Source organism: Leptosomus discolor, chromosome 1, assembly GCF_034619465.1.
Source record: "Leptosomus discolor isolate bLepDis1 chromosome 1, bLepDis1.hap2, whole genome shotgun sequence".
NCBI lineage: Eukaryota > Metazoa > Chordata > Aves > Leptosomiformes > Leptosomidae > Leptosomus > Leptosomus discolor.
The window spans coordinates 174,800,696-174,825,904 of record NC_141391.1 but is presented as its reverse complement, the minus strand read 5'-3'; the positions used below and the strand labels follow the sequence as shown (position 1 = coordinate 174,825,904).

Below are 25,209 nucleotides of genomic sequence, written 5' to 3'. Positions count from 1 at the left end.
GAAGGGTAGCGGCAAATCTGAAATGTGACGAATAGCATCACTGACTGGGCTTGCTCTGGGAGATAAGCATAGGGACAGCTATTAGCTGTGCATACTTTCCAAAGTAGAAAGGAGACACATGCACATGGCTATGGATTGCACAGGTGGATAAATTATACAAGGTATATAATAGGTAGGTAACGTTTTAATAAACTATTGAAGAAGCGAAAATCTGATTCATTTTTAGACTTAGAGCAGATGATACAGATTTAAAGATAGAGGAAAGTGAGATGGTATGACAGGAGTAGGTGGGAACTTGGCTTTAATAAAAGGAGTAAAACATCCAAATTTTGGGGACTTAACTCACTAGACTTCATGGAATTACTGGGATTCCAAATACATGAAAAGTCCAAAAAGGGTTAAGAACCCTGTGGCTAGCAACAGACCAAGCACCAGCTATACCTTGAATTTCAACAGTAGCACTAGTTATGACAGTAGTAGTGCTAGCGTTAAGGTTGAGGACAGCAGAAACACTGGGACTGTGCAGAGATTCTTTGTTAACTGAACACTGGGCAAAGATACTTGAGCTTGCTCTCTGCAAATGGGGGTGTCTGCACAGCATAGTTGGAAGATTATCAACCAAGTCTCAGAGGTAGTATAGCAACTGTAGTGTAATACACTGCTGTATCCAGGCTAATTAGCAATTAGCCTTCATGTAGCAAGTAAACTGTTCTTGGATGCTTTTATATTCAGTTGTAACTACTAATGTATTTATAAAGGGGATTATTTAAGTTAATGTCCTTTATTCCACAATTCTCTTTCAGAACCTGCAAAGCCAGAAGGACTTAAATTCTTCAATGTTTCATTATATTCTTTTTCACTGTATTGGAGACTACCGTATGGACACGTAGACAAATTTCACGTGGATCTTATTCCTGATCATGGTTCTGTTGTTATCCTAGATCTTGGAGGAAGGGAGTATCAAGTATGTGCTTTTATTACAGGACCTGCATGGCCAGCTTTTCCTTATGCACTGTGCTGACGAGGAATTTGAGCTTGCCTCCTTAGCTATTTAGTGCAAATATGAATATGAAAGTATTCATGAAAAATTGGTGAGAGCAGAGGTCAACATCCAGAGTTTGCTACCTAACAATAGCTAGAATTTACTTTTTTTAAGTCTGCTAGAAGGATACAGCCAATCATCCAAGGGTTCATGAATAGTTTAACAAAGGAAGGGCAGAGCTATTGAGTAATACAGGCTCATTAATTGTGTACTTGCCAGGAAGAGCTGTGCTTAAATCTTTAATGCAGGCAACATTTCAGTGCTAAGCCATTAAAAAGAGATAGGAGCACTTTTTGATTCTGCAGTGTGGGAAATATAATAATATTAACAGAAATAATGGTTGTTCTGGTTATCTTGTCTTTTTTTTTAATCGGAACTGCAAAGATACAGGTATTTTATACAAATGCTTGCTAAAAAGTTGTTGATTATGTTTATTTTGAAAGATGGGCTAGCTGAAGGGTCAAAAACTTTTAAGTTTTTCAGGCTGCTTTTGTGTTTATTCTTTAAAAAAGCAATTTTATAGTGCTTTATATTTACTTTGATAGCAATGATGATACAGAAAAACTCTATAGATACAGTGATAGGTGATTCTGTGATAAAATTAATAGTTAATTTTGTTGTTCTTTGATACTGAATGTTGCACGTATCTTATGGAGGGTAGTTAAATAAGATGGCAAAATACAGTACTGTAGCTAACAGATGTAAACTATTTTTACTGTTGTAAGTACTGTTGTATTTCTAAAAGCTTATTAACAGATCACTTTCGGTAATGCAATGCTTAAACTTTTGGGTTGTGGGGTTTTATTTAGTTTTCACAATTCTTGGTAAAAGACTTGAATAAACCTATGTCCTATTTCAGGCTGATTTTTCTAATACTCTTCCTGGAACCACATACGATGTTACAGTTTCTGCAGTTTCTTCTTCATTATACAGTTCACCTGCGAGTAGAACAGTGACAACAAATGTGACAAGTGAGTTAATAATGACTGATGAAATTTTGTTGGTTTTTTTTTTTTTTTTTAACCTATGCTTTTTTGTATTTATTATGTACACAGTAGTATCTGAGAAATGATAATCAGTTTTGGACGGTCAGTAGAATTTTTCATCTTCTTTAACCATAAAAAGTTACACTGAGTTTGAGGTGTTTTATGAAAGCATGAGAGTTTCTGTCAGAAATTTTTAAGAAGCAGCCCTGCGTGTGAGTGGTAGTTGTATTCATATTCATCCCTTAGCTTGGCTATTAAAAATACAAAATGGAAAAAAAAAAGCATAGAGGAGAATAATTTATAAGCTTTTTAAAAATTTGCTATTGTGTCATGTTGTAATTTCCATGCCCCAGTTTGTATGTGTAGTGGTAGACTTCAGAGATGTTTTAAAAAAAGGTAGCCATACCAGACATGTTTTGTAAGAGAGTGCAGTTTGGTTTTAGGGAAAGGAACTGAAATTAAGCATGCTAGAATATCTCAAATATTAAATTGCCATTAATTTGTCCACGAAGACCTTGAGCATTACATTTTTTACATTCTTACAGAAGAATGTTCCTGGTGTTTCAGAATTCATTTAATCATTTTTGTAACAGGACTCCAGCTGGAAAAAAAGCTTATTGTTGAACAGTACATTAGTTTTCCATAGTTTTATTGGTTTATGCTGGCAGATGGTTTAATTTCTTTATAGAAGTTCTGAAGGTGTCTCCATTATCTGGAAACTTAATTAAAAACTGTTTTGTGTGTGTGTGTGTATGTATACATATATATAAAGTAATTACTTTTTCTTTTTTTTTTTTTTCCTAGATCCTGGGCCCCCTGTGTTCCTTGCAGGTGAACGAGTGGGCTCTGCCGGGATTCTACTTTCATGGAATACGCCACTGCATCCGAATGGGAGAATTCTTTCCTATATTGTTAAATATAAAGAGGTCTGCCCATGGATGCAAACAGCTTACACACAGGTCACATCAAAGCCTGATAGTTTGGAAGTCCTTCTTACCAGTCTTAACCCTGGAACAACTTATGAAATTACGGTAAAAGCTTTATGATTGCCTTTTAGTAATCTGAATTCTGATTTATTGTACAATTTGAGTTTGTGGTAGATGCATGTAGTTTTTTCTGAAGGACTTTGCTAATTACTGTTGCCATAGAACAAAATATATTAGCCAAGTATTTGTTTGTGGTTTTAAAATCTACTTTAAATCATTTCCAGCCAAAACTGTATTAAAACATAGTTTCTTCTATTGATATTGTATTGACGTATGGCGTTATTTCATAGAAAGTAAAAAGCAAAGGGTAGAATTTTCAAAATCATTCTTCATCTTCATTGAGATTTGTCTTTCAAATCGCTGGCGCACTTTGTATTACTTGTAGATTTCTAAATCATCTCAGCCAGATCCAGAAAAGCATGTAGGTACATACTTCTTTCTTTGATTTTAAACTTAACTAGTTTAAGAAGGAGTTTTCTTTCCTGAATATCTGTTTAGATGTAGCCTGTGAACACTTTAGCCTGTTTTCCCTAAGCCTGGGAGTTTTACCTAGTGTTATCTCCTGAAATAAAAATTGTCATACTTTTCCATTCACTTTCCATAGATTTTATTGCCTAGATATTCACAGTGAATATCTACTTCCAAAATCAGTACACGTATTTTCATGACTTCTGTATGTGGAATTTGCTTACATTGAGATTAGACACTCCCGAGCCATCTCTGAACTCCTCAACAATAAATGACTTCAGGTGGACAGAAGTGAACTGCACTCCTCTTGGCAATATTTTCCAAGAAGTTCTTCACCTAACTTGCCCTTTCATAACAACCTTGGAGAGGTGCTTCTTTCGAATATCAAGAATGAAATGAAATTATGTGTGTTTGATTTGCTTCATTCCATATCATGTAAATTCACACAGTGCAAAGCTATATGGGAATATTGAAGTTGACCGGACTAGAATAGGGCTGTGCAGGGATTCTTTGTAAAGGTGGTGTCTGTGTGTAAGAAAGTAAAATGGAATTATGCCTGCCGTTGTGGGAAAGTTGCTCACTGTGAATCTAGTTGTGATGACCATGCTGATAAAAGCCAGTATATCCACAGCTGGAAAAATGTTTATCCTTTGATCTCCTGACTCCAGTCATCTGATTAAAAAAACCCAAAACAAACCACACAAAAAAAAGTTCAGCTACTGTTTGAGAAAAGTATTATCACTTAGACTCTAAGCAAATTAATCTCATCAGCCAATTAAGTTTCTAAGAGAATTAAGTTTGCAATTCTGAGTACCTCAGTAGTACTTGTGTAGGGTTCACTATTGAAGGTTTTGCAAATTCCATTCTTTGCTCCTTGTATGAATCTTCCCTGGGAAAACTGTGGGACTTTTAAAATAATTTGTTTTGCTTATCAGTAATTTGCCCTTTGTTGATATAGATGGAAGGCAATCCTTCCCATTGCTGGTGCCTGAAACATTGATCTTAGAGCAAATTTTGACTCAGGAAAGTGACGTGTGACCCAACAACCTCTGTCTAGCAGGGACCACATGGCTTTTCTGATGAGTGGCACACTAAGGGTTGTTACGTTACCTACTACGTTGGATAGTAGTTTATCTGCATAGTAAACTTGCCCTTTTTAAAGTTTCCAAGCTTTTTTTCTGCAATGTCTCTTTGTGGCACTGATCTGTAGAAGCTAACAGTACATTGTGTAAGCATTTGTTTTGATTTCTCTTCAAAGCTAATTGGTGTGTGTTACTGACATCTTTACCACACAAATTTGTGCATGCTTCTGTCATAGTAACTTTGAGTTCTCTTGAAACTACACAAATGAAATGGGAATTTCCATGTCTGTCTTAATGCTGGTTTTCCTTTCTGGACCCTTTCCACAATACCTAGGTTGAGACAAGACAACAAAAAAAACCCAGTGTTCAGGTGAGGACATATATTTAGATTTAGATAATGTAATTTTAATACTGTCAGGATTTTCTGATTGCCTGACAACCCTCTGAAGATCTCCAGGTAATTTCCTCAGCTATTGCAATTATGTAGAATTCATCAATGCTTAAGGACGTTTCAAGTTGTTTTCTCTGGGACACAGAAGTAGGTGGAATTGGCTGGAGTCATGAAGTGTGTGTGCATGGAGAGGGGAGGGGGTGTTTGTATGGCTTAGGCAGGAGCTGGCCAGTGATACAGATTCTCCTTCACCAAGCGGAGCATGTACTGCATTGGGAAGTGGTTGTAGGCATATGTGTCCCTTTCCATCTTAGATTAAGTCTTCCATCGTACCTCGTATTTCTTTGCCATAGTTTGTCTGACGTGGCTTAGTGCTTTTGTTTAAATAGCTTTGCAGTCTTCTGAAGGATGCACAGTTTAGTCCTGAGAAGTGATTAGAACAGTTTTCCTTTCTGACCTGCTGGGTCCTTCTACTCTCTTTTCCTTTCATTATCCCCTGCGTGCTGTCTGTCACTTCTACTATGACCCACACAGTATTGCACATCTCTCCCTTCTCACCTTGCTTTCCCCTTGAGACACATGCATCATAAAGTGCGTCCACAGTTCCCTGACCTGTTGTCTTTCTGCCAAAAGACACGCTTTCCTTGAGTTTCTGCTCTGAGGGAGGTTGACCTCCTCTTGCTATCCTTCAGGAGTTCAAGAAATAAAAGAGAACCTGTTTTCCTTTTTACTCTTTTAAGTACAAGTAAAATAGGAATGGGGAAGCTGGTTTAAGTGAATTGTGGTAAGGAAAAGGAGTGTTACTGATGTTATTCCTGCTGTTGGCTTTAGCATAAAATAGGGACTCAGCACTTTTGAAGTCTGGATATTCACATGTGGTTTTCTCAGTTTCTTGCCCTGTTTCATAGTTTCCATTTTATCTTTTCACATTTAAATGTTGAGGGTAAATTAAACAATACAGCTATGAAAGGTATCCTTATTTTTATATTTATAGTTTAAAAGCTAGAATGTGAATCTCCATGTGTCAAGATTTTCATAGTCCCTGAAACTATATATCCTATAGATTCTCTCATGTGGCTTTTTTTTTTTTTTTCTTTTTCTGTAGGTTGCTGCTGAGAACAGTGCTGGTGTTGGAGTATTTAGTGATCCTTTTCTTTTTCAGACTGCAGAAAGTGGTAATATTAATAAAGCTGCTAATTATTTTAACTAAAGCTGCTCTAATTTGTTCAATTAAAGTATCCATGACACATTTTATACTTGAACAAATTCTAATGTGTTTAGAACAAAAGCCTAATTCTTATTCTCTCAGTGGGAAGGGTGCATTTTGTCCTGTTTGCTAGTGACAGCATTTAGGGTGTGCACATACGGGGGTTTCTTAGAGGCAAAGTCTGTTTCTGTTGGGGTTTTCCTATGCCAGTTTCTAGGTAGGCTGCTTCCAGAAAGCAAGGTCACAGGAGAGCAGAGCTACCTATCAAGTGGACCCATCTATTATTGCCTGCAGCAGTACTAGGAGACAGACTTTGTTGTGGCATTGCCTACTTCTGTAAAGCTGTGTTTGTTTAGTACCAAAGTCAAGCGCCCTCTCCAAGAAGCCCAGCATAGAGTGTGTTTTACTAAGTTTTCACTTCTTAATTCTGAAGAAAAAAAAATTAAAAATAATATGTGGCTGAAATGAAAATTCTTGATGGTTTTGAAGATTAAAAAATTATAATTATAGTCATAATTTGCATAATCTTTATTTATGAATTTGGTGTTTGTAGTCTCGCTCATGCTCCAGGAGCAGTTGTGTCTTGGCTGAAGAGCTGGCACCAGGCCAGTTACGCTAGGGTGAACCAGTCTCAGTGGAATATAGAATTTGTGCTGCCATGGCAGTGACCGTCTCTCTGTGTTTGGGAATCCTGGTTGGTTTCTGTAGCTGTGCAAACTGCAGAGTGACGCTTCTCACTTAATGGCAGGACATCATCGCTCTGCATGAGATTTCTGAGATAGTACAATGACTTATGAAACCAAATATGAGAAAGGGTAGTAAACTTGCCACGTGGAGCTATGCAAAATCATTATTCTTCACTATTCTTTGTACGTTATTGCTGGTAGAAAACTGTTTCCATAAGCTTTATTTACTTCTGTTTGACAGAGGACAAAACTATCATTTCTCCACAGGAGAACATTAGCTTTTTACTTTTTGATGCATTTCTGCTTACATTTTTATTAAAGCTAAAATCCTTTATGATAAATGTAGTTGGAAGATTCCTTCAAATTCTAGGTGAGGGTTATGTGTCACTGATACTACATTTACCTTCCTAACTTTTTTTTTTTACACTCTTGCTTTGATGGTTAAAGAAAGCCCAACATCTTGATCAACACGAAGAGGTGCAGTTTGAAGTAGGAAAATTAGCTGGAAGATGCAATTGTCTAAACATACAGGCTGTAGTCTGGGAGAAGGGGAGGAAGGTGAGAGGTTTGCAAGAGATTCTGCAAGAGATTCAGCAGGGCATAAGCAAGGACCAAATGTGAGGCTTGGAGGAGCTGTCTCAGTTCACCTGTGGAAGATCTGTCATTGCAGACCGTTGTGTCTTTTTAAGGCAGCATAACCCTTTTCTCCTTTGTACTAGGGCTAGCTATTGCAGGAACTGCTGCTGATCGTGCCATGCAAATACGACTAAGAGAGAGCCACAGTGCTCTAATTCACAGGAAAGTTCAGATAGCGTGTCAAATTTCATTTAGATTCTGCATCCCACTCCTTTGTGCTGTGGTTAATACAGGTGACAAAAGGCCCTGGAAACTGTCACTGATAGGAAGAACACCATTTCTGCAGTAATAATGAATAATCAAATTAAATTGAATTATATAAAGCTACCAAAAATCTATGTCCAGCTGAAAAGATGACACAGGTAAAGTGATATAAAACACCCAGTGCTGTCATATGCTCTTAAACAAAAACAGATGGGCAAAAATTTGCTACTTCTGACACAACAGATGAGTTGTTTCTAGGAAGAATACTTTAAAGTTGACCAAACCTATTACTATGTTATTATGAGGCTGAAATAGTTATATTTCTTACTTAAACTAGATTGGAATAGGGCTGGTTGCATATCAGCTATTTTACATGTGTTCGTGAATGGTTGTTATTTATTTGCTTTAGGATTTGGAAGCTAGAAATGGCATTACAAAAAAAAATGGGGATTTTTTTTTTTTTTTCCAGTGCTGAGAAGAAAAGTATGTCTCACTGCTTTTGTTTGTTTTGTTTTCAAGCTCCAGGTAAAGTAGTGAATCTCACAGTTGAAGCCTTAAATTATTCAGCTGTAAATCTGATCTGGTTTCTCCCTCGGCAACCAAATGGAAAGATAACTAGTTTCAAGATTAGTGTGAAACATGCAAGAAGTGGAATTGTAGTGAAAGATGTCTTGGTTAAAGTAGAGGACCTTCTGTCTGGGAGGTTACCAGAATGTAATGTAAGTGCTATAAACCTTTTAAATTGGAAATAGACTAAAGCCACAGAATATAGTTTTACATTTGAATTTTGAGACATAAAAAATGTGGAGGCTCGCTTTTCCGAAGAATCTCAAATACTTTACAAACTTAGGCCCAAGGCAGGATATAAAGGTTGAAAAAAACCCCTTCCATTCAAAAAAGTTTAAATGGAATACTTTTCCTTGAAAAGCTCAGTTTAATCAAAGTAAAAATGTTAAGAATTTAGTGTCCTTTCAACAAAAAATAATGAAATAAGTAATTTTTGAGCTTTTTTCATCTTTCAATTTTTTAATTTTTGTTTTCTACAGCATTCAATTAGAAAAAGCAAGAATTGGTGGCATATTTTGGTCAGTGCAGACATATAATAATGCTTGTAACTTATTTTTACGTGTAGTATAATGCCTTTTATCTTTTAAATGTATGCTTTATTCTGTATCACATTTCAACAGTATTTAAATACTTTTCCTATCAAAATAGAGACCCATGATTAGCAGTGATTTTTTGAAAAGATGTTTATAGTCTGAGTTGTTCTTAAAATAAGCATTCATTGAAATATTTCTGAATTTTGACTATTCATTGGATTCAGATCTGTAACCAATGTGTACCTTTCAGAATTTCTTGAAGAACATTCTCTTTCCCAGTATTTATTCTCCTTTTCCTCTTTGTGATTACTCAGATGTCAAGTTGCCTAACATTTTTTCTCTTTTTAAATTTTTTTTTCAGCATGCTAGGCTTAGTACTTTAATGAAAAGTGCAGTTTTAAATGACAAAAATTATCAGAACTGTGTTTTCAGATTTTATTTGGAATTCTTAAGCATTGTGAAGGTTCCCAACATCAGGCTGATTTAATTCATCGTTGAGAAGGGAGACTGCCACCTACTGAATCATAAGCATCGGTTACTGTAATGTCTAGCAGTTTATAGAGGTGTCTCCTGACAGTATGGATTAGGAACCCCCTGTCTGGTTTTATCCATGTTATATGGATATAAGTATGCTATATATACATATGCATATACATACATATAACACACGTGTGATGTAGAAGGAAATCACTAGGGGACTTTTGTTTAAGAGAGAGACTGAACGCTGAAAATAGAATCTGGGAATAATTAAATGAATCCTAGAGAGTTGCTTCTGTTCAGTCAGATTTGAGATCTTTTGGGATAAGGCAGGAAACTATAATACTGTCACTAACAGGTTGTACTAGCAATGTCAACTAGTGGAATGATAACCTAAATTTGGAGATTGAAATACAAAAAGGAGAACCAATTTGGGTAATTTTATTTCAAATGTAGTCTGTCTTTTTTGATCTACATATATATATATACAAAGCCAGGTTATAGATGCAGCTTATCATGTTTCATATTTTGTCTTTATAGGATAACAGTGAATCATTTTTGTGGAGTACTACCACTCCTTCAACTACTTTTGGCAAATCCACAGTTCCTTCACGGACTACAGTTACACCAAGTACAGAGTCATCAAGTCAAACAAGCTCTGTTTGGAATGAGCCGATTAGCTTCGTTATAACTAACCTGAGGCCATATACGACCTATCTTTTTGAAGTCTCTGCAGTCACCACGGAAGCAGGCTATATTGACAGTGCGATTGTCCGGACACCAGAATCAGGTATGCTTTGAAATGGAAATAAAGTTCTCAGATTTATATATAAATTTCAAGATATCAGTTTGAAGTTATGTCCAAATCTGCCTTTATCTATATCACAATCTTGTATTTACATGATTACTGAATTTTACCTGATGGAATCAACTGAAAGTGTATATAATTAATGTATCTAATAATGTACAGTGAGTGGGAGTTCAGTTATTATTAAAAGTCAAAGATACTGAAGTGTGCTTGGGACAGATCAAATTTTAGGAAAAACTGAGAGTGATTTAAGAACTGCAATTAATTGCACAATGGAAGGAGAATTAAAAATACAGATGAAGGGAAAAGGCTCAGGCGTAGGATTCAAAAAGTGTGTGTATTGTGTACATAGCAATGCACTCGAAGATTCTTTGCCTTTGTGGAAAAATAAGCAGTATAAAGAAAACTCCTATCCCATGGTTCCTCAATCTGGACCTATTGCAGAAAGTTTTTCAGTGATAAAGAAATCTTTAAACATTAGTGTCACATATTAGGTCTGGGCTGGCCGCTAATGAATGGCAGATGCTCTCAGTTGACCCCTCTCCCTCCCTAGAGGGGAGAGGGAGAGAGAATAAGGGAGAGAGCCTTATGGACTGGAAAAGAAAACTAAAACAGCTTTAATGAAACAATAATAATACGAAAAGGTAAATAGTATCAATAAGAAAATAATAAAATATATACAAATATGCACGAAACCAATACTGAACCCCACCCCCTCTGATGACAATACGTCACCAGTGACGCTTCAGGGCTGGCACTGGGGCAGTCCCAGGCTGGACTCGGCTGCAGACGGGATGCAGGAGCTGGATTCAGGAATGCACGGATCGATATCACAGACAGAAGAACGGATGCAGTCCTCCTTGGATTTCGGCCGTCGAAGAAGAAAAACTTAACACTTGTGATCCCTCAGCTTTATACTGAATATGGCGAGTATGGGATGGAATACTTAGTTGGTCACGTTTGGGTCACCTGTCCGGCTCGCTCCTCCCTGCAAGTGCAACCTTTCACTTCGCTCTGACCCTTTTTCACTTCCGGCACTTCAACATGGGATGCAGAATTTAGCGGTGACCTTGGTTGCTTACAGAAACGAGTATAAGCAAGGGCCTCCCTGCAGACCATTCCTCAGTACTAACTATAAACATCAGGCCTTATCACTGCTAGAAGCAGTCACTGTGTGGAAAAACATGCTGCTGTTTCAGAAAGTGCAGTTAGTTAGAAGAGATTTAACTGAAAAGTAAAATCACCGAACAGAATTACTTCTGTTTTAGCTCAAACCAGGACAACTAGGAAAGTTGATTTTAGATTACCTGCAAGGCACTGAGACATTAGAACTGGAAAGGAAGGTTGTCCAGGAACAGGAGTTTTATAATGGTCAGGTAGTGGGCAACATTATTAATAAAGCCATACTGAAAAGGAATGTTCTGACTTTCTGTTTGCTAGTACTTCATTCTTTTGCCTGACACAGTTTGTTACTGGTTCCCCTTTCATGCATCCAGAATTCATAGCACTGTTCAGATGAAAAGAAATTTAATTCCCTCCTAACACTGTTCATTTGCTTTGCTAGAATTAAAATACTCTTAGTTTGCTGTTCTGTCTAGGGTTAATGAAGTTTTGGATAGTTTCTGTTCTAATGATCTCGGTGCTAATTTCCAGTTTATTTTTAACCCTGTTAACATCCTAGGATAGATGCACTGGTAATAAGAAAACCCTGGAAAGTGATGAAAAGCTTATGCAATGGGGTGTAGTTCTACCAAATGTATAGAAAGATGTCAGCTGTTTGAAAGATCTTCAGTCCTTGAGTACTGGGAGCCTGTACAGCCAGGGTTCATCCATTAAAGTACAGTCTGGGAAGAGGGAGGTTGGCTTACCGGTCAGTGCGGGTGGTGGATGTGTGTTGTGCACAGGGCCACAGGCACAGTCAGCCCTCATGGCCCAAGCCTCAGTAAGTCCTTCCTCTTAGCAGCACGCTGCTTCTGGATCCACCTCTATTAGATCTTCACCTTATGAGCGTTCAGATGCTTGTTAAAGTGCTCCCCTGTGAGTCCTGCATGCCTGTGTGCCAAGGACCCTGTTCAGAGGCTGGCCATAGAGTTCGTTGTTGATTTGTTAGGAATGTTTTATGAGTTAATAGATGTTTTGCATCATTATTATTTTCTTTTTTTCATTTGCTTCAGTGGGAAGGATGTTTTTAGTTGCTAAAGTTTGGTTTTGTCTATATAGCTTATATAGTAAAATCATGATTTGAGAGTGGTGCTTTGCAATTATTGTAACAGGTTCCCGCTCCAGTATGAAGCACCACCATCCAGTCTCTCTGTAATTACTGAAATCCACTTCCCTTCTCCAAATGTCTTGATTCTTACAAGACACTCTTTAGTGTCACACTAGCCACCCCCTCCAAGTTACCAGTTTATCATATGGCCAAACTCTCACATTTCAGTCCTCCACTGGAGTGTCTGAGGTGAGGCTTGAGGGAGGGGAATTGATGGATTATAGTTTGTGATAGCAGGTGAGTGGATGGAGAGCACATTTATTTCAAATATCACTTTCCTGCTCACACAGGAACGTGACACAGAGTTGCTTTCATGCCCGTTTTGCCACAGATGGTGTTATATGTCTCTACTGTATAGCTCATTGCTGTTCAGTTTTAAAATGCTGAAGATTATTTCCAAAATAAAACCAAGAATTTTCTGGTTGAAGCTCTCCTGTGTTCCTGACAAAGATGATATTTTTCTTGCTCTGATTTTTGAAAAAGAGGCTACTTCTTTAAAGTTTTTGCAAGCTTAATTGGTTCCGGGTTTAACTTTTTGGATAGTAATGTACATCATTAGCGTCAGAAGTCTTCAATATGAAGTATTGTCAATGTGAAAAAAGAACCTGTTCAAGGAAGAAAACCATACCTAATGTCAGCTCTGTATTCCTGAGCCTCACAATCATATTTGAGCATCTTCTGTATGTAATCTGTATCGTGATGAAATCTATGCTAAACTTGGTAAATTGCCTCTCACCCTTGTCTTTTAAGGATTATTTGCTACTACCAGCTCTCTCGATATCTTTTGCAAGCATTACCCTAAAAAATAAATGAAATAAAAATAAGCCATTGAAATGAGATGTGCTTTTACGTTGGCTTCCTTCAGAATATTTAATGTTTATGTTTAAAATGAGTTGTCTTTGGGTTTAGGTTCTTTGGAATCCTAATATCAATTATTGTATGTTCAAAGACTTTTTCCAATATTGTTTAAGTTCCAGAAGATCCACCACAAAATTTTGCCAAGAGCAACATTACAGCGAAGTCTTTCTCAGTGATGTGGGACCCACCAACCATAGTAACAGGAAAGTTTAGTTACAGAGTTGAGCTGTATGGACCATCTGGTAAGTCTGAATTTATGTTTTTATTTCTTTTTCTTTGCGTGATTATTTCCTTGCACTTGCGTTCTTAGTGTCACTGCCAATCCAGAATGAATATTTGAAAGCAGTGCCAGGTATCCTTTTTACTATTAGACTTTGTAACGGTTTTTAGATTATTTTTAAGGGAAAAGTCTGTCCATCATGAGGGAGAGTACACAATTAAATTCACATTAGATATTCTTAAGAGTGGAGGACACCAACTTTCCTCACTCTTTCAGAGATGTGACAGGCTAAGCTCACAGCTGAATTAGGGTGCTTATGTATCCAAATTATTCTGTGTCTTACATTTACTTGTTTGTCTTTCTGTTAGACTTCTGCAGGATTTTCATACCTGTGTAGTATACAATCAACTGTATGAGTCTGATGTTTTCGCAATTTGTTTGACATGGACATGTATACATAAAGAAATTCTGTAACTGCCTGTAGTTACGTAAGAAGTTAATGAGTTGTATACTAATGTTTTTAAGAGACCACAGAGGAAAAGGAATAGAAATTAAGTTATAAATGAAAAAAATCCCTTCCTCTTAAAACCCATATCTTCTTGATGTGTTTTTTTGTTTGTTTTCATGGGTTTTTCCCCAGACATTCAGTATTATTTTCAATGAAGTTGATGCCAAATTAGCTTTTTTACAAACAAATTTGGCTTTTCATTGTTCATCATCCTGGAAAGCAGCTGTGGAATTTTTGAGCTAGAATCTCTCCATTTTTCATTCCAGGTCATATTCTGGATAACAGCACAAAAGATCATAAGTTTGTATTTAGTAACCTTGTGCCGTTTACAACATATGACGTGTACGTCGGTGCTGAGACAAGTGCTGGGGTGGGGCCAAGGACTAATCTTACAGTTTTCACTCCTGCAGATGGTAAGCAAGCATAGAGAAGTGAAGTAGATGTGTGCAAAGTCGTTTCAGTTTTCCGTTCAGTCTTTTAGGTACTTTGCAAAGGAAAGAATGGGTGTGTTGTGAGAGTGTTACAAGGGAGGGATAAAAAGCTAATGAAAGAAATTAGCTGAAAAATTAATATGTCGATTTATGTCTTCATTTTTGTCCAGTTCATACACCATCACTAAATTTACTTGCTCTCAGAAGCCTTCGGAGATTGTGAAAGAAATGTAGTTTCTGCCTGAATGAAAGTAATTTTTAGATCCAGTAGTTAAGTTGCATGCCCCCTCCTTACCCGTTAGATGGCAGCAAGCGGACAAGAAAGAACAGCTCAGGATTCCCCAAGGCTAGTTTGTTCAGCCGCAATGTTTCTTACTAAACCTTTCGTTTGACTAATTTTCGCCAAACCCAAGGCCCCACGCCAGTCTCTCATGGAGCCACCGTTACCGAGGACCGTAGCTCTGAGACAGACCCAGCATCGAGATCTTGTCCTGGGTCAGTCAAGTGGTTGCTTCTGCCCCTGAGCCATCTGCTACTACTCTGTTGTTTGGGAGTTTTGCCTCCCAATAGTTGACTCACCACGTGAGAGTCCTTTGCTGCATAGAAATGCAGTTTTATCTTGCATGTGTGCGAGATTGTGCAGGATTATTGGCCTGCATCTGCTTGGACCTATGGTCTAGGAGTGTACTTGGTAGAGTAGGGTTGATGGTTGGACTCGAAGATCTCAAAGGTCTTTTCCAGCCTGAATGATTCTATGATTCTATGCAGCCAGAAAAAATTGAGAATCGGTGTGTCATAGGAAGGCAGTTTCAAGGTGGTTATTTCTGTGTTATGTTTATGCCACACAGCACAAATTTAGAAAATCTTTCAATCAGTGATTGCAGCAATGCTTGCTGTCAAGGTGTTACAGCAGGAGGAACACCTATTCTTTTTTATTCTGTTCTTTCCTGAAGTATCTGCTTTTGTCAGCTCTGAGAGACAATTTCCAGAGATGGCCTGCCTCAGTAGTCATGCTTATCTTCTGTCTAAACTCTCTGTCAGAAGCCAAAGTGGGTTTTGGTGTTTCTTAGTGCTTTTTTTTTTTCAGAGTGACATAGAATGTCTCATTTTAATGCCAAATCTACAAATCTTCATTATGCAAGTAATTTCAAGTTTGTATTTTTCTGAGGTATATTAGGAAAAACATATTTTTCATATCGAATCTGAATATCTCTCTATTAAATATAAATGCATCTGATCTCTGTCGGTCCTATGTACAGTACCATTATTACTGCATAGTTAAAGAAGAAATTGAACTAAAACCTGTTACAAAAAAGAAATTAACAAGATGTATCACATTCATTGTTTTTTCTTAGCTTTTTACTTCATTCTTGTATGGTTTTGATGAATTTAGAGTTAAGCTTTCATTTTCAATATACTTAGGATTCCATGTAAGAAGCTACCAAAGGTCTAAGTAATCAGGCTAGCATTGACTTCAGGAGAGCTATCCTGATTTACATCATCCTAGGATCTGACCATATTCATACATATGTCATATATGTCAAAAAACTGTGTGTATATTTTCAGAACTGTAACTTGTTTGCTAAGAAACATGTGAAGTAACTACCTGCAGAGGAGCGACCCAAAAGATAAGAATGTGGAATTTGATTAAATGCCTATTGTACTTTGCAGGCAGTGCTGAAAAAACTTGTAATAATCACAGATGTTTAATTAAATCAAGTTTCTTATTGAATATTTAGTCCCAGGTGCTGTATCAGATTTGCATCTAGCAGAAGTGGAAGCCACATATATAAAAATTGTTTGGAGGAAGCCGCGACAACCAAATGGAATCATTACCCAGTACAGAGTTAAAGTACATGTGCAGAAAACAGAGATGACTCTGGAAAACACTATTCTTGAAGGGAAAAATAAGGTATTCGGGTTTTTTAATACAGGTTTCTTTGCTAGGTTAAATTTGCTTCTCTACCTTATCTGATAGATGCAAAATGTGGAGTTAGACACCGCAGAGGAGTTGTCAATGCTTTTAAAAGCTACCTTCATCACGCCACCCTCTTTCTCTGGCTGGGTTTTAAAGAGATTCCAATAATGCTGTTTCCACCACATGAAAACAATAAATAATTCTGGCAGAATGATCCAGACTGCCTTAGCTACTGAAGGCAGGAAGCCATAGCCCACAGTCTTGTCCGTTCTAGACCTTAAGTTCTTTGCAGCATAGGGTGACCTAACAGTTAAGAGTACACATTTCGGTGCCTAGATTGATACATAGCCACTCAGGCAAGCTCCTAGAAGATGTGGGTATGAATCCTACAGAGAAATGAATTCAACAGAAATCTCCCAAGGCTGGTTAAGTGCAGTACATGCAAGGCAAACACCTCTAGTCTTTCTGCCCCCACCTGTATCCTTGAATTTACATGTCTCATACTACATGCTGAACTCCATGCTATGATTATATACTAAGGATATCTGCACACATCTACCAGATCAAAGCTTTTAGGGTACTGATGCTGTCAGTCAGTCTAGCTTCTGGATTTTGGGTGCTGATGCGCTCAACATTCTTAGTTTGGATAGCCCTGAGCATGCAGCACAGAACTGTAGACCCCTAGCAAACATTCAGCTCAGGACTGAGTGCTTTCTGAGGTAGGGCTTTTTGGTCTGAATTTTGAACATAGGTGCCCAAAGTTTGCATAATTCCTTTTTTTTTTAGACACTGATTTCTTTCTTTGGGTCTGACACAAAATCTACGTTTTTGATGTAGAGCTTGATGAAGAAGTTCACTTTCGACTTGAATGGTACACATTAAATAGAGCTCTGGAGCCAAACATTAAATAGGGCGTAAGGGAATTAAAAAATGTGGATAAGGATCCATTCATTAAACCAGGCAGACGTCCTTGGAAAATGAAAATATATAACTCTGTAATTAAAGATTGTATCATAGTACAGACACAGAAAAAATGAAAATTGTCTGCACAGACATGTTTTAATGATGGGATTTCCTAATTTTTGAGTTCTTAGTGTAGCATCATTGCTGCTTTATTATGTTTTATTGAATGTAATTTTATAATTAAAAAACAATCCAAATCATAATAAACATTACTATATTTAGAACCCCATTGACCCAAGCTTAGAGCTTCTACAGGACTTGAACCGTTAGATCCACAATGCTAACGGTACTCAGTAACAATAAAAAGCTGTTGTCTTTTATGTGGAAAAGCCTCAGAAGCAAAAAGTATTTCCACACAGGTTACTATTTTGCTGTAAAATGTTGGTGAAGATGAGGTGTATATAGCTTTTACCTGTTGGCACTTAGGTGAGATTGATGCTGTATCTCTGCCTGTGGTTAATCCCCTTCTAGTTAAAGCAGTAAAAAAGCTGCTTTGCCCTCTCTCCACTCAGAGCCTGTAGGGAGAGAGCTAATGTGTATTAGTTACATCACTGTAAAAGCATCTCTTTCTGGCAGTGAAGTGGGCCATATGTGTGAGTGGGGAGTGTTCACAGCTGACAGCAGAACAATTTAGAGACACTGGAGTCCTGGATTCGGTCCCAGATTCCGAAGGGGCATAATGATCTAGTGCTTACACACCATTTTGTACCTGTGCTTTAGCCTCTCTCTCTTTTCTCTTCGGCTTTTGTTTTTCCTCTCTGTAATTCTTGCTGCCCGTGCATCTACTGCCATCCCTTTCCAACATTTCACTTTTGCCCCTTCTGTCCTATGGACCTCTATATCACTTACCTCCATTTCACTCTCCCTTTTCACGTACATACTCTTATTTTCCCTGTCACCTTTACTTCATTAGCTTCTGGTTTTTTACCTCTCAGTGATCTAATCAACTTGTTAATCCGTTTCTTCAGGGCCTGGTAGAGGCATCTGAAGCCCTCTTCGTTTTCCATGCCTGCAACCCTGTTTCAGAACATGCTTAGTATAAATCTCCCAAGCTCAAACATGTGTGTATTCAATATAACTCCAAGGATATAGCATTAAAGACCTTGCTTTAAAATTGCCACTTTACTGTAAAAAACATCTTTTAAGAAATTAAAAAAAAAAGAAATGTATGTTTGTTTAAACAGTAAAAATGAATAAAATGTTGTAGGCTACTGGCAGCTGAGCTTTTTCATGAGAAATACTGTATTTTGCAAAGTTAATTACAGTTGTAGTGAAAGATGTTTGTATGCCAGCATTTATATAGTGAATATATATATGCACAAATATACAAACACTATTTCTATATAAAATATAAATTTAATTAAATAATTTACTGATGACGAGGTTTGTGATTTATTTTTATATTTCTACTTTTTAGTATTTGATTGATTCTTTGGAACCATACATAATAAATGAAAACATCAAACCTTCTCCCACTTGGAATTCAATGGAAACAGCCAATGAATTATATGAAGGTTCGGCTGAAATGTTTTCCAGCATTCAGACAGATTCCCCAGTAATATTTACAAGTGTATCTGGTGATAATTTGCATGCAATAAATGGAGTGGAAGAATTACATTCTGCTTTGGGTAAGATGTTTTAGGATATTTTTCTACCTGCTCCCTTGTTCTGAAGGACCCCCATCACTGTCCCAGATATGATCTTTAGCACATGCTTCAGGCAAATTATGAATGGGTCATTTGCTGGAGTCGGATTTTTTTACTACCAAATAACCTTCTGAAGCAGATGGGAATGCCACACAGGCAGGAACTAGCCCCTTGTCACCCAGCTGACCTTCTTCCTAGTGAAAGGAGCACCCGAAAGCCATCAGCCAAGCTGCATAGACAATCAGTTATTACAGTTGCCAAAGCAGGTGTGATTGTCAGGGATTAACATATCTCCAAGCTCTTCAGAGACCTTGATTTCTCTAAGCCTTTTGACTAATAGGTTTTCAAATGTCAGCGAAGGTAAATAGGTCAAAAAGTTACAACTTTGCTATATGGGTGACAAACAGGTGGAGATGACCCCGTGACATGGTGATGTCATTAGTGTGTACACTTGTTCTGTATTATCAATGGACCAGTGTTTCTTTACCGAGTATGGATATTTACAAATCATTAAGCAGGCCTCAGTTGACAGGCAGGGACTTAAAATACCACTCTAAATTTTTTTTGAACAATGGGGAGAAAGTCAAGTTTTTATTTTTTAATTTTTTTTATTAAAGTCACCGAATTCTTCCATATACACCAGTATCTAAAACCAGAATTTAATCCATTAGTTTAAACTACAGTGGATTTTTTCTGTACTACATTAATCCTAAAGAATCTTCTTTGTCATACAGAGAAAATGTACAGTGCTTTAAATGTGAATCTTCTTTTTATGGCCTCATTCAGCTTGAGGTATTGAGTTGCTAAAAGATGTCTGTGTTGCTGAAAAATTGATTTCAGGTAGCGTCTGTTGTAATCTAGCATATGAGGATTATTTTTTAGTAGTTATTATAGTAGTTAAAGCTGTTGACAGCCATATTTTCAACAGGGTCTGCTGATTTTTAGGTGCCTTCATTTTAATGCTGGTCTCACAAAACCCTGAGCCTGATACTTAGATAAGTGAAGCACCCACACTTTTTCATGTTGTAGTGGCATAATGGCTGCTTTATAACAGAACATTTTGACTAGCACAGTTGGATGGTGGCTGACTTTGAACTTTATTGCAGATGCACCAAAACCTCTTTGTGGGCATGTATGACTTCTTCATTCTGCTGAGCACAACTCTTCTGCTAAAAATACCAAAGTGAAGGGATCTGTGGGGGGAGCCTTTTCAAGTATAGTTCTTATAGCACTGTTGCACCATTGGGAAGGCAAGGAAGAAGGAATCTTTCTCAACTGAAGAAAAAAACAAACAAACAAACAAACAAACCAGAAACAATGAAACTGAAAGCTCCATCAGCCTAAGAGCCATGGTTCTGAAGTCACTGGAGAGACTCGGCCATATACAAATAGGCCTTTTCCTAATTCCTAGAGGATTTCTCTCAATGTTTTTTTGAGCTAGCTGTCAATATAAACCTCATGGTTTTGATTCTTGCCCGTTCTTCTTTCACCTAGGCCAATCTATCTACTTTACACATGAAAATGGACCTTTAATAGCCTCTGCCTGTTTGAGTTAAGAGGTGGAGTGTAAATTTTTCTTTATATTTTTGTAATTGCCAGGAAGGTTAATTCTTTTGCAATAGAATAGTTCCAGGTTGCCATGTCAAAGTGAGTTTAGAATGCAAAAGAAAAAGAATTAGTTTACAAGTAAGTAACTATTCCTCTCCATTTAATCACAGATAATCAGTATACCATTAATATTTTGGCTGAAGAGCTGTCATATGTTATAAAGGGCCTTGCACCTTTCACAGACTACACAATCGGTGTATCTGCTTTCACTGCTGTTGGAGAAGGACCACCATCGGTTCTTATGGTCAGGACACGAGAACAAGGTAAGATGTAACTGATATTATCAAAGTTAACATACATGACTTCTTTCACGGAACATTTTTTTTTTAAATAATTTATTTACTTACTGTTATATTTTTCTGTTTTCTTTTAAGTTCCAAGCTCAGTACAAAATATATCTTACAAGAATATCAGCTCCTCCTCTGTTGTCCTGTATTGGGATCCTCCAGCAAATCCCAACGGGAAGATCATTCATTATACTGTTTATGCGATGGAACTGGATACAAAAAAAGCATTCCACACAACAACTTCAAACAATAGCATACTTATGACAGGTACAGTGTCGTTTGATTTAAAAAAAAAAAAAAAGTTGCAAATACATTAGACAAAATTATTTTTTCCAACTTTACGCCATATAGCCGTTTGCAAGGTAGGTGGACCAAATCTCTCCCGCCCACACACACACACATCACAACTGGATGTAAAAGTGAGGCTGGGACACTACTGACAAGCTTGTCTACTGTGGAGGGGTGTGTAGGGAATGTGAGATGGGAGGACAGGACAAGATAAGATGAGCAATAATTTGTGAAATGTACTTAGTAATTTGTGAAATGGATTTCTTCTTGGAACTTTTTCCTCAGCCTCTTCTTTCCACATAGGAAAATATTCCTAAATTGTCAATTCTTTTTCAGACTTGAATTTTTTTCACAGTTTTTGTCTGACATTAATAATAGTTTTCTTCTTTTAAGGTGGTCATTTTGATGATTCCTCATGGGGTTTCAGGCGTTTATTTATGCTAATCAGAGTACTGCATATAGAAGAAAAACACATGTTTGGATGTCCACATGCACGTCCTTTGATTTGACAAACAAATTCTTAAAGCTATTTACAGAGTTGAAGCTCGTTGACATTTCAAAATCTGTTGATTTGAGTGAGTGCTTATTTGGCTCTCCCCAGATAAGTCGGATTATACATATTCTGTCTTTTAGGTGACAAATGACCTAGTTCAAAAACTCTTAAAACAGTAACCGTTTTTATAGTTTTATGAGTAGCTATGAGGAAAAATTATGTTTAAGAAGTCAACAGACAAGATTTTTTTACTTAATCTTTTTAGGTTTAAAAAAGTACACAAATTATAAAATGAGAGTGGCAGCCTCTACCACAATTGGAGAAAGTGCTTTGTCTGAAGAGAATGATGTTTTCGTGAGAACCCCTGAAGATGGTAAATACAATGATGATTTGCAATGATGATTTGATTTCTGTATTGAAGTTTGTGCTTCTTCAAGAAAACTGGTCACATACATAAGAAGGGGAAGAAAGTGTACAAATAAAATCAATGTTTATTGAAATTATTAGTCTTCTATCAGTCACTGACTTCATTCAGCCCATTTTTACCTAAGTGCTAGAAATAACAATGAAAGCTGCAGCATGACAAGCAATCAACTAATTTCAACTGTCATAGGCAAGTGGGAAGAAAGCTGCAGAGCTGAGGTTCCTTCACTGAAAAAAATGTGTCCCTGGACCCCATCTAAACCATAATCAATTGTCTTTGGGATTCCAGCTTATGGTTTTGGGTTTTTTTTGGTTTTTTTTTTAAATGTTATCATGTGGAAATTAGGTTGGTTTTGAAGCACCCAGAAATGGCAGCTTTCAAAAATTCAGAGACTATATTGCTGTCTATAAGCAAAGATGCTGCTAAGTGAGGTTTTTTTACACTGAATGATGATATATGCAGTTGTTTTTGTACAGGTTTGGGGCTTTGTTCATTTTAAGACTGATCAATAGTTTTAATGTAGAGTATAATACTACTTTATGAAGATTTCTGGATCTTCTTGCTTGCTTGCAGGGCAGTCTCCACCCCTGAAGGCACAAGGGCAGTAGCTGGAGTTGCCATTGGCCTCTGCAAACAAAGAACACAGGAATTTGATTTACAGAGCACACTCATGAGTATTAAACCTTAGTCTTTTCCATTTGTATCAAGTTTATATTTTCACTGGTTGCAGCAAAGTTATATCCAGTTTTTACCAAAGTAATAAGGAAGATAATTGTCCACTTGTCATTTATCGCTGTCATTGCCAAATACCTACAATACAGGAAAAATAATTAAGTGAGAAAAAAAGAGAGCAAAGGATTACAGAGTTCAAAATCATGGGGATTTATGAAGTTCAGATGATTTGAGTAACCAACCAAAATTTCAAATCAAACAGTGAAACTTAAAGTGCTCATCAATTTTCTTGAAGGTTGCATGCTTCTATGCTATTAGTTTTTTGCAGAGGAAAGGCATATCACAAGGACAGAAAATTACCTATCTAAATATCTTTTTCTCTGAAAGTTTACAATCCTTGCCTTTGAGCGTTATGGAAATTTGTTCAGAGTGGACTTTCAGGCCAACAGTTCATCCATTGGTAAGAGATGAGTGCAAGCCTTGAGGAAACTATTGAGAAAACCATCAATAATTCCTGCCTTTTTATAAGGCTATGAGTAATTACTCATCTTCTTCTTGTTCTTTAGTTTTCCTGAGATTATTCAGGTTGAAATTCATATATCCTGAGTTTAGCCACTCTAGGAGTGACAACTTGTGTGACTCTTGAAGAGACAGATACCTCCAAATAAAAGATTCACCACATCTGTCTTAGATAACTTATGTTAGGATGGAAGATATTAGGTTGCTGCATTTAAGTGTTTTACTGTGCCAGATAAATTGCAAAATGCATTTCAATTGAAAATTAAGCTTCTTCACATGAGAAATATCCGTGTGGGCAGTCTTGTCATCCAGAGAGTAGTGATCTGTTACAGTTAACACTTTACATTCATAGACTCAGAAATCAGGAATGAAAGAGAGACCTTTAGGACAAAAAACATTAATGATAAATTCTGAAGTACCTGGATAAAGGTATTTGTACACAAACTGAATGGCATAATCCTGGGTTCTTAGTGCTTTTAAAAAAAATTTCATAGACAGATTATTTCAGGGGTGAAGTGATGAAGCCTTCAGAGGAATCAAGGTTGACATTCAGAGCTGATTTTATTCATAAGTGCGTCCCACTCTCTCTTTCAACACTTCCATGCATTATTAGTTCACTGGAGTCACATGAACTCACATGTTGCCAGTAGATTTAGCCAACACACTGTCCGAGAGCTGGACTTGTTTTGTACATGACCTTCACACCAGTGCATGCGAGATTTACACTGGAGTCTTCATGGTCGTCAATTAGCAGCTGTATTGGTAACCTAAAGGGAATTTAGTTACATTGCATTCAGTTCCTTTCTTGGTTCAATGGTTGATTGAGTGGACTAAGATGAGTGGTTATTTAAGAAGAAAACAGTAAGGTGTCATTCAGCTAAATTTAAAGAACCTGAATTTGAGAAAGACAGTGAGAGGATTTGAAGGATTAGTCTGCCTAGCAGCAGTAGACAGAAGAGATTTTTTTTCTTAATAAATGCCATTTTGGATAAATTTATAAGTGGATGAGAAAAGAAATTCCAGAAAAGGTAAGGTGTCTGAGATGCAAAAAGATGCCTGGTTCTATGAGTGGAAAAGAAGGCATACCGAAATTAACTGAGATAAGGAGTGGTAAGGCTTTCAGAAGGAGAGCGAGTGTAGCCCTTTTGGTACAGTTAGCTAATCTAAATGTTAGTATCCAATAGACTTATGAGATCAGTCCTATATTCAATTAATTGAAAGTCTCAGAGGCTTTTTTTTTTTCTCTTTGATTTCTGTATTGCAGAACCAGACTCCCCACCCCAAAATGTAGAGTTAATAGATGTAACTGCAACAGAAATAAATCTGAGATGGTTACCACCTGAGCAGCCTAATGGTCTCATAACTCACTATGAAGTCCTGTACAGTGATTCCAATGATTTATTTATTAAAAATGCCTCATCTACAAGTATATCACTAAGTGAAATGAAGCCATATACTCTCTACAACATCTCTGTAAGGGCGTTCACCAGACTTGGCCATGGGAATCAGTCATCTTTCCCACTTCTGGTGAGAACTTCTGAAACTGGTGAGTATATAGGTTCTTTTAAAAAGTGTGAATTTTCCACATTCAACTGCTTTATGGTGGCCTTTGATGCCCAGGAGATCAGTTTAAATAATTTTAAAAGTATATGTTTACTTTGCAAAGCAGTAAGTCTGAACCCTGATTTCTCTTTTATATACGAAGCAAAAGTAAGGAAATAATAAGGAAGATTAAGAAGTAAAGAAAACAGTGGGAAGTTTTATGCCTGATGGACTTGATGTATTTCACTGTTTGTCCTTGAAGGTTCCTTGTGGCTTGCAGGAAAATAATTTTTTGTAGGAAAGCAGGGCTTTCAAAAAGTGAGTGCAATTTGGAATTCAAGTTACGAACTGGAGTTTTATAAGAATTCAATCCTAATGGTTAAAAAACAATCAGAATTCACAGCTGAGTGCTATTTTGCAGTAGGCAAAGTTGTTTATGTTACAAGAAATATTTTGGAGAAAGTACAGATAAGACAAAATAGCAGAGGAT

At 37.0% G+C, this 25,209-nt stretch overlaps 1 protein-coding gene across 1 annotated transcript in view; it reads left to right on the top strand.

The window, feature by feature from the left end:
• The window catches only part of PTPRQ (protein tyrosine phosphatase receptor type Q), a 139,801-nt gene that overhangs the window by 28,454 nt on the left and 86,138 nt on the right, over nucleotides 1-25,209 (top strand). Inside the window, exons 18-31 of the mRNA XM_086471434.1 lie at nucleotides 804-964; nucleotides 1,902-2,013; nucleotides 2,833-3,059; nucleotides 6,061-6,130; nucleotides 8,208-8,407; nucleotides 9,806-10,055; nucleotides 13,314-13,442; nucleotides 14,195-14,341; nucleotides 16,099-16,271; nucleotides 18,658-18,868; nucleotides 20,605-20,757; nucleotides 20,869-21,048; nucleotides 21,828-21,935; nucleotides 24,442-24,723. Of these exons, the coding sequence (XP_086327560.1) occupies nucleotides 804-964; nucleotides 1,902-2,013; nucleotides 2,833-3,059; nucleotides 6,061-6,130; nucleotides 8,208-8,407; nucleotides 9,806-10,055; nucleotides 13,314-13,442; nucleotides 14,195-14,341; nucleotides 16,099-16,271; nucleotides 18,658-18,868; nucleotides 20,605-20,757; nucleotides 20,869-21,048; nucleotides 21,828-21,935; nucleotides 24,442-24,723 (2,403 nt within the window). The remainder of the gene's footprint in view (nucleotides 1-803; nucleotides 965-1,901; nucleotides 2,014-2,832; nucleotides 3,060-6,060; nucleotides 6,131-8,207; nucleotides 8,408-9,805; nucleotides 10,056-13,313; nucleotides 13,443-14,194; nucleotides 14,342-16,098; nucleotides 16,272-18,657; nucleotides 18,869-20,604; nucleotides 20,758-20,868; nucleotides 21,049-21,827; nucleotides 21,936-24,441; nucleotides 24,724-25,209) is intronic.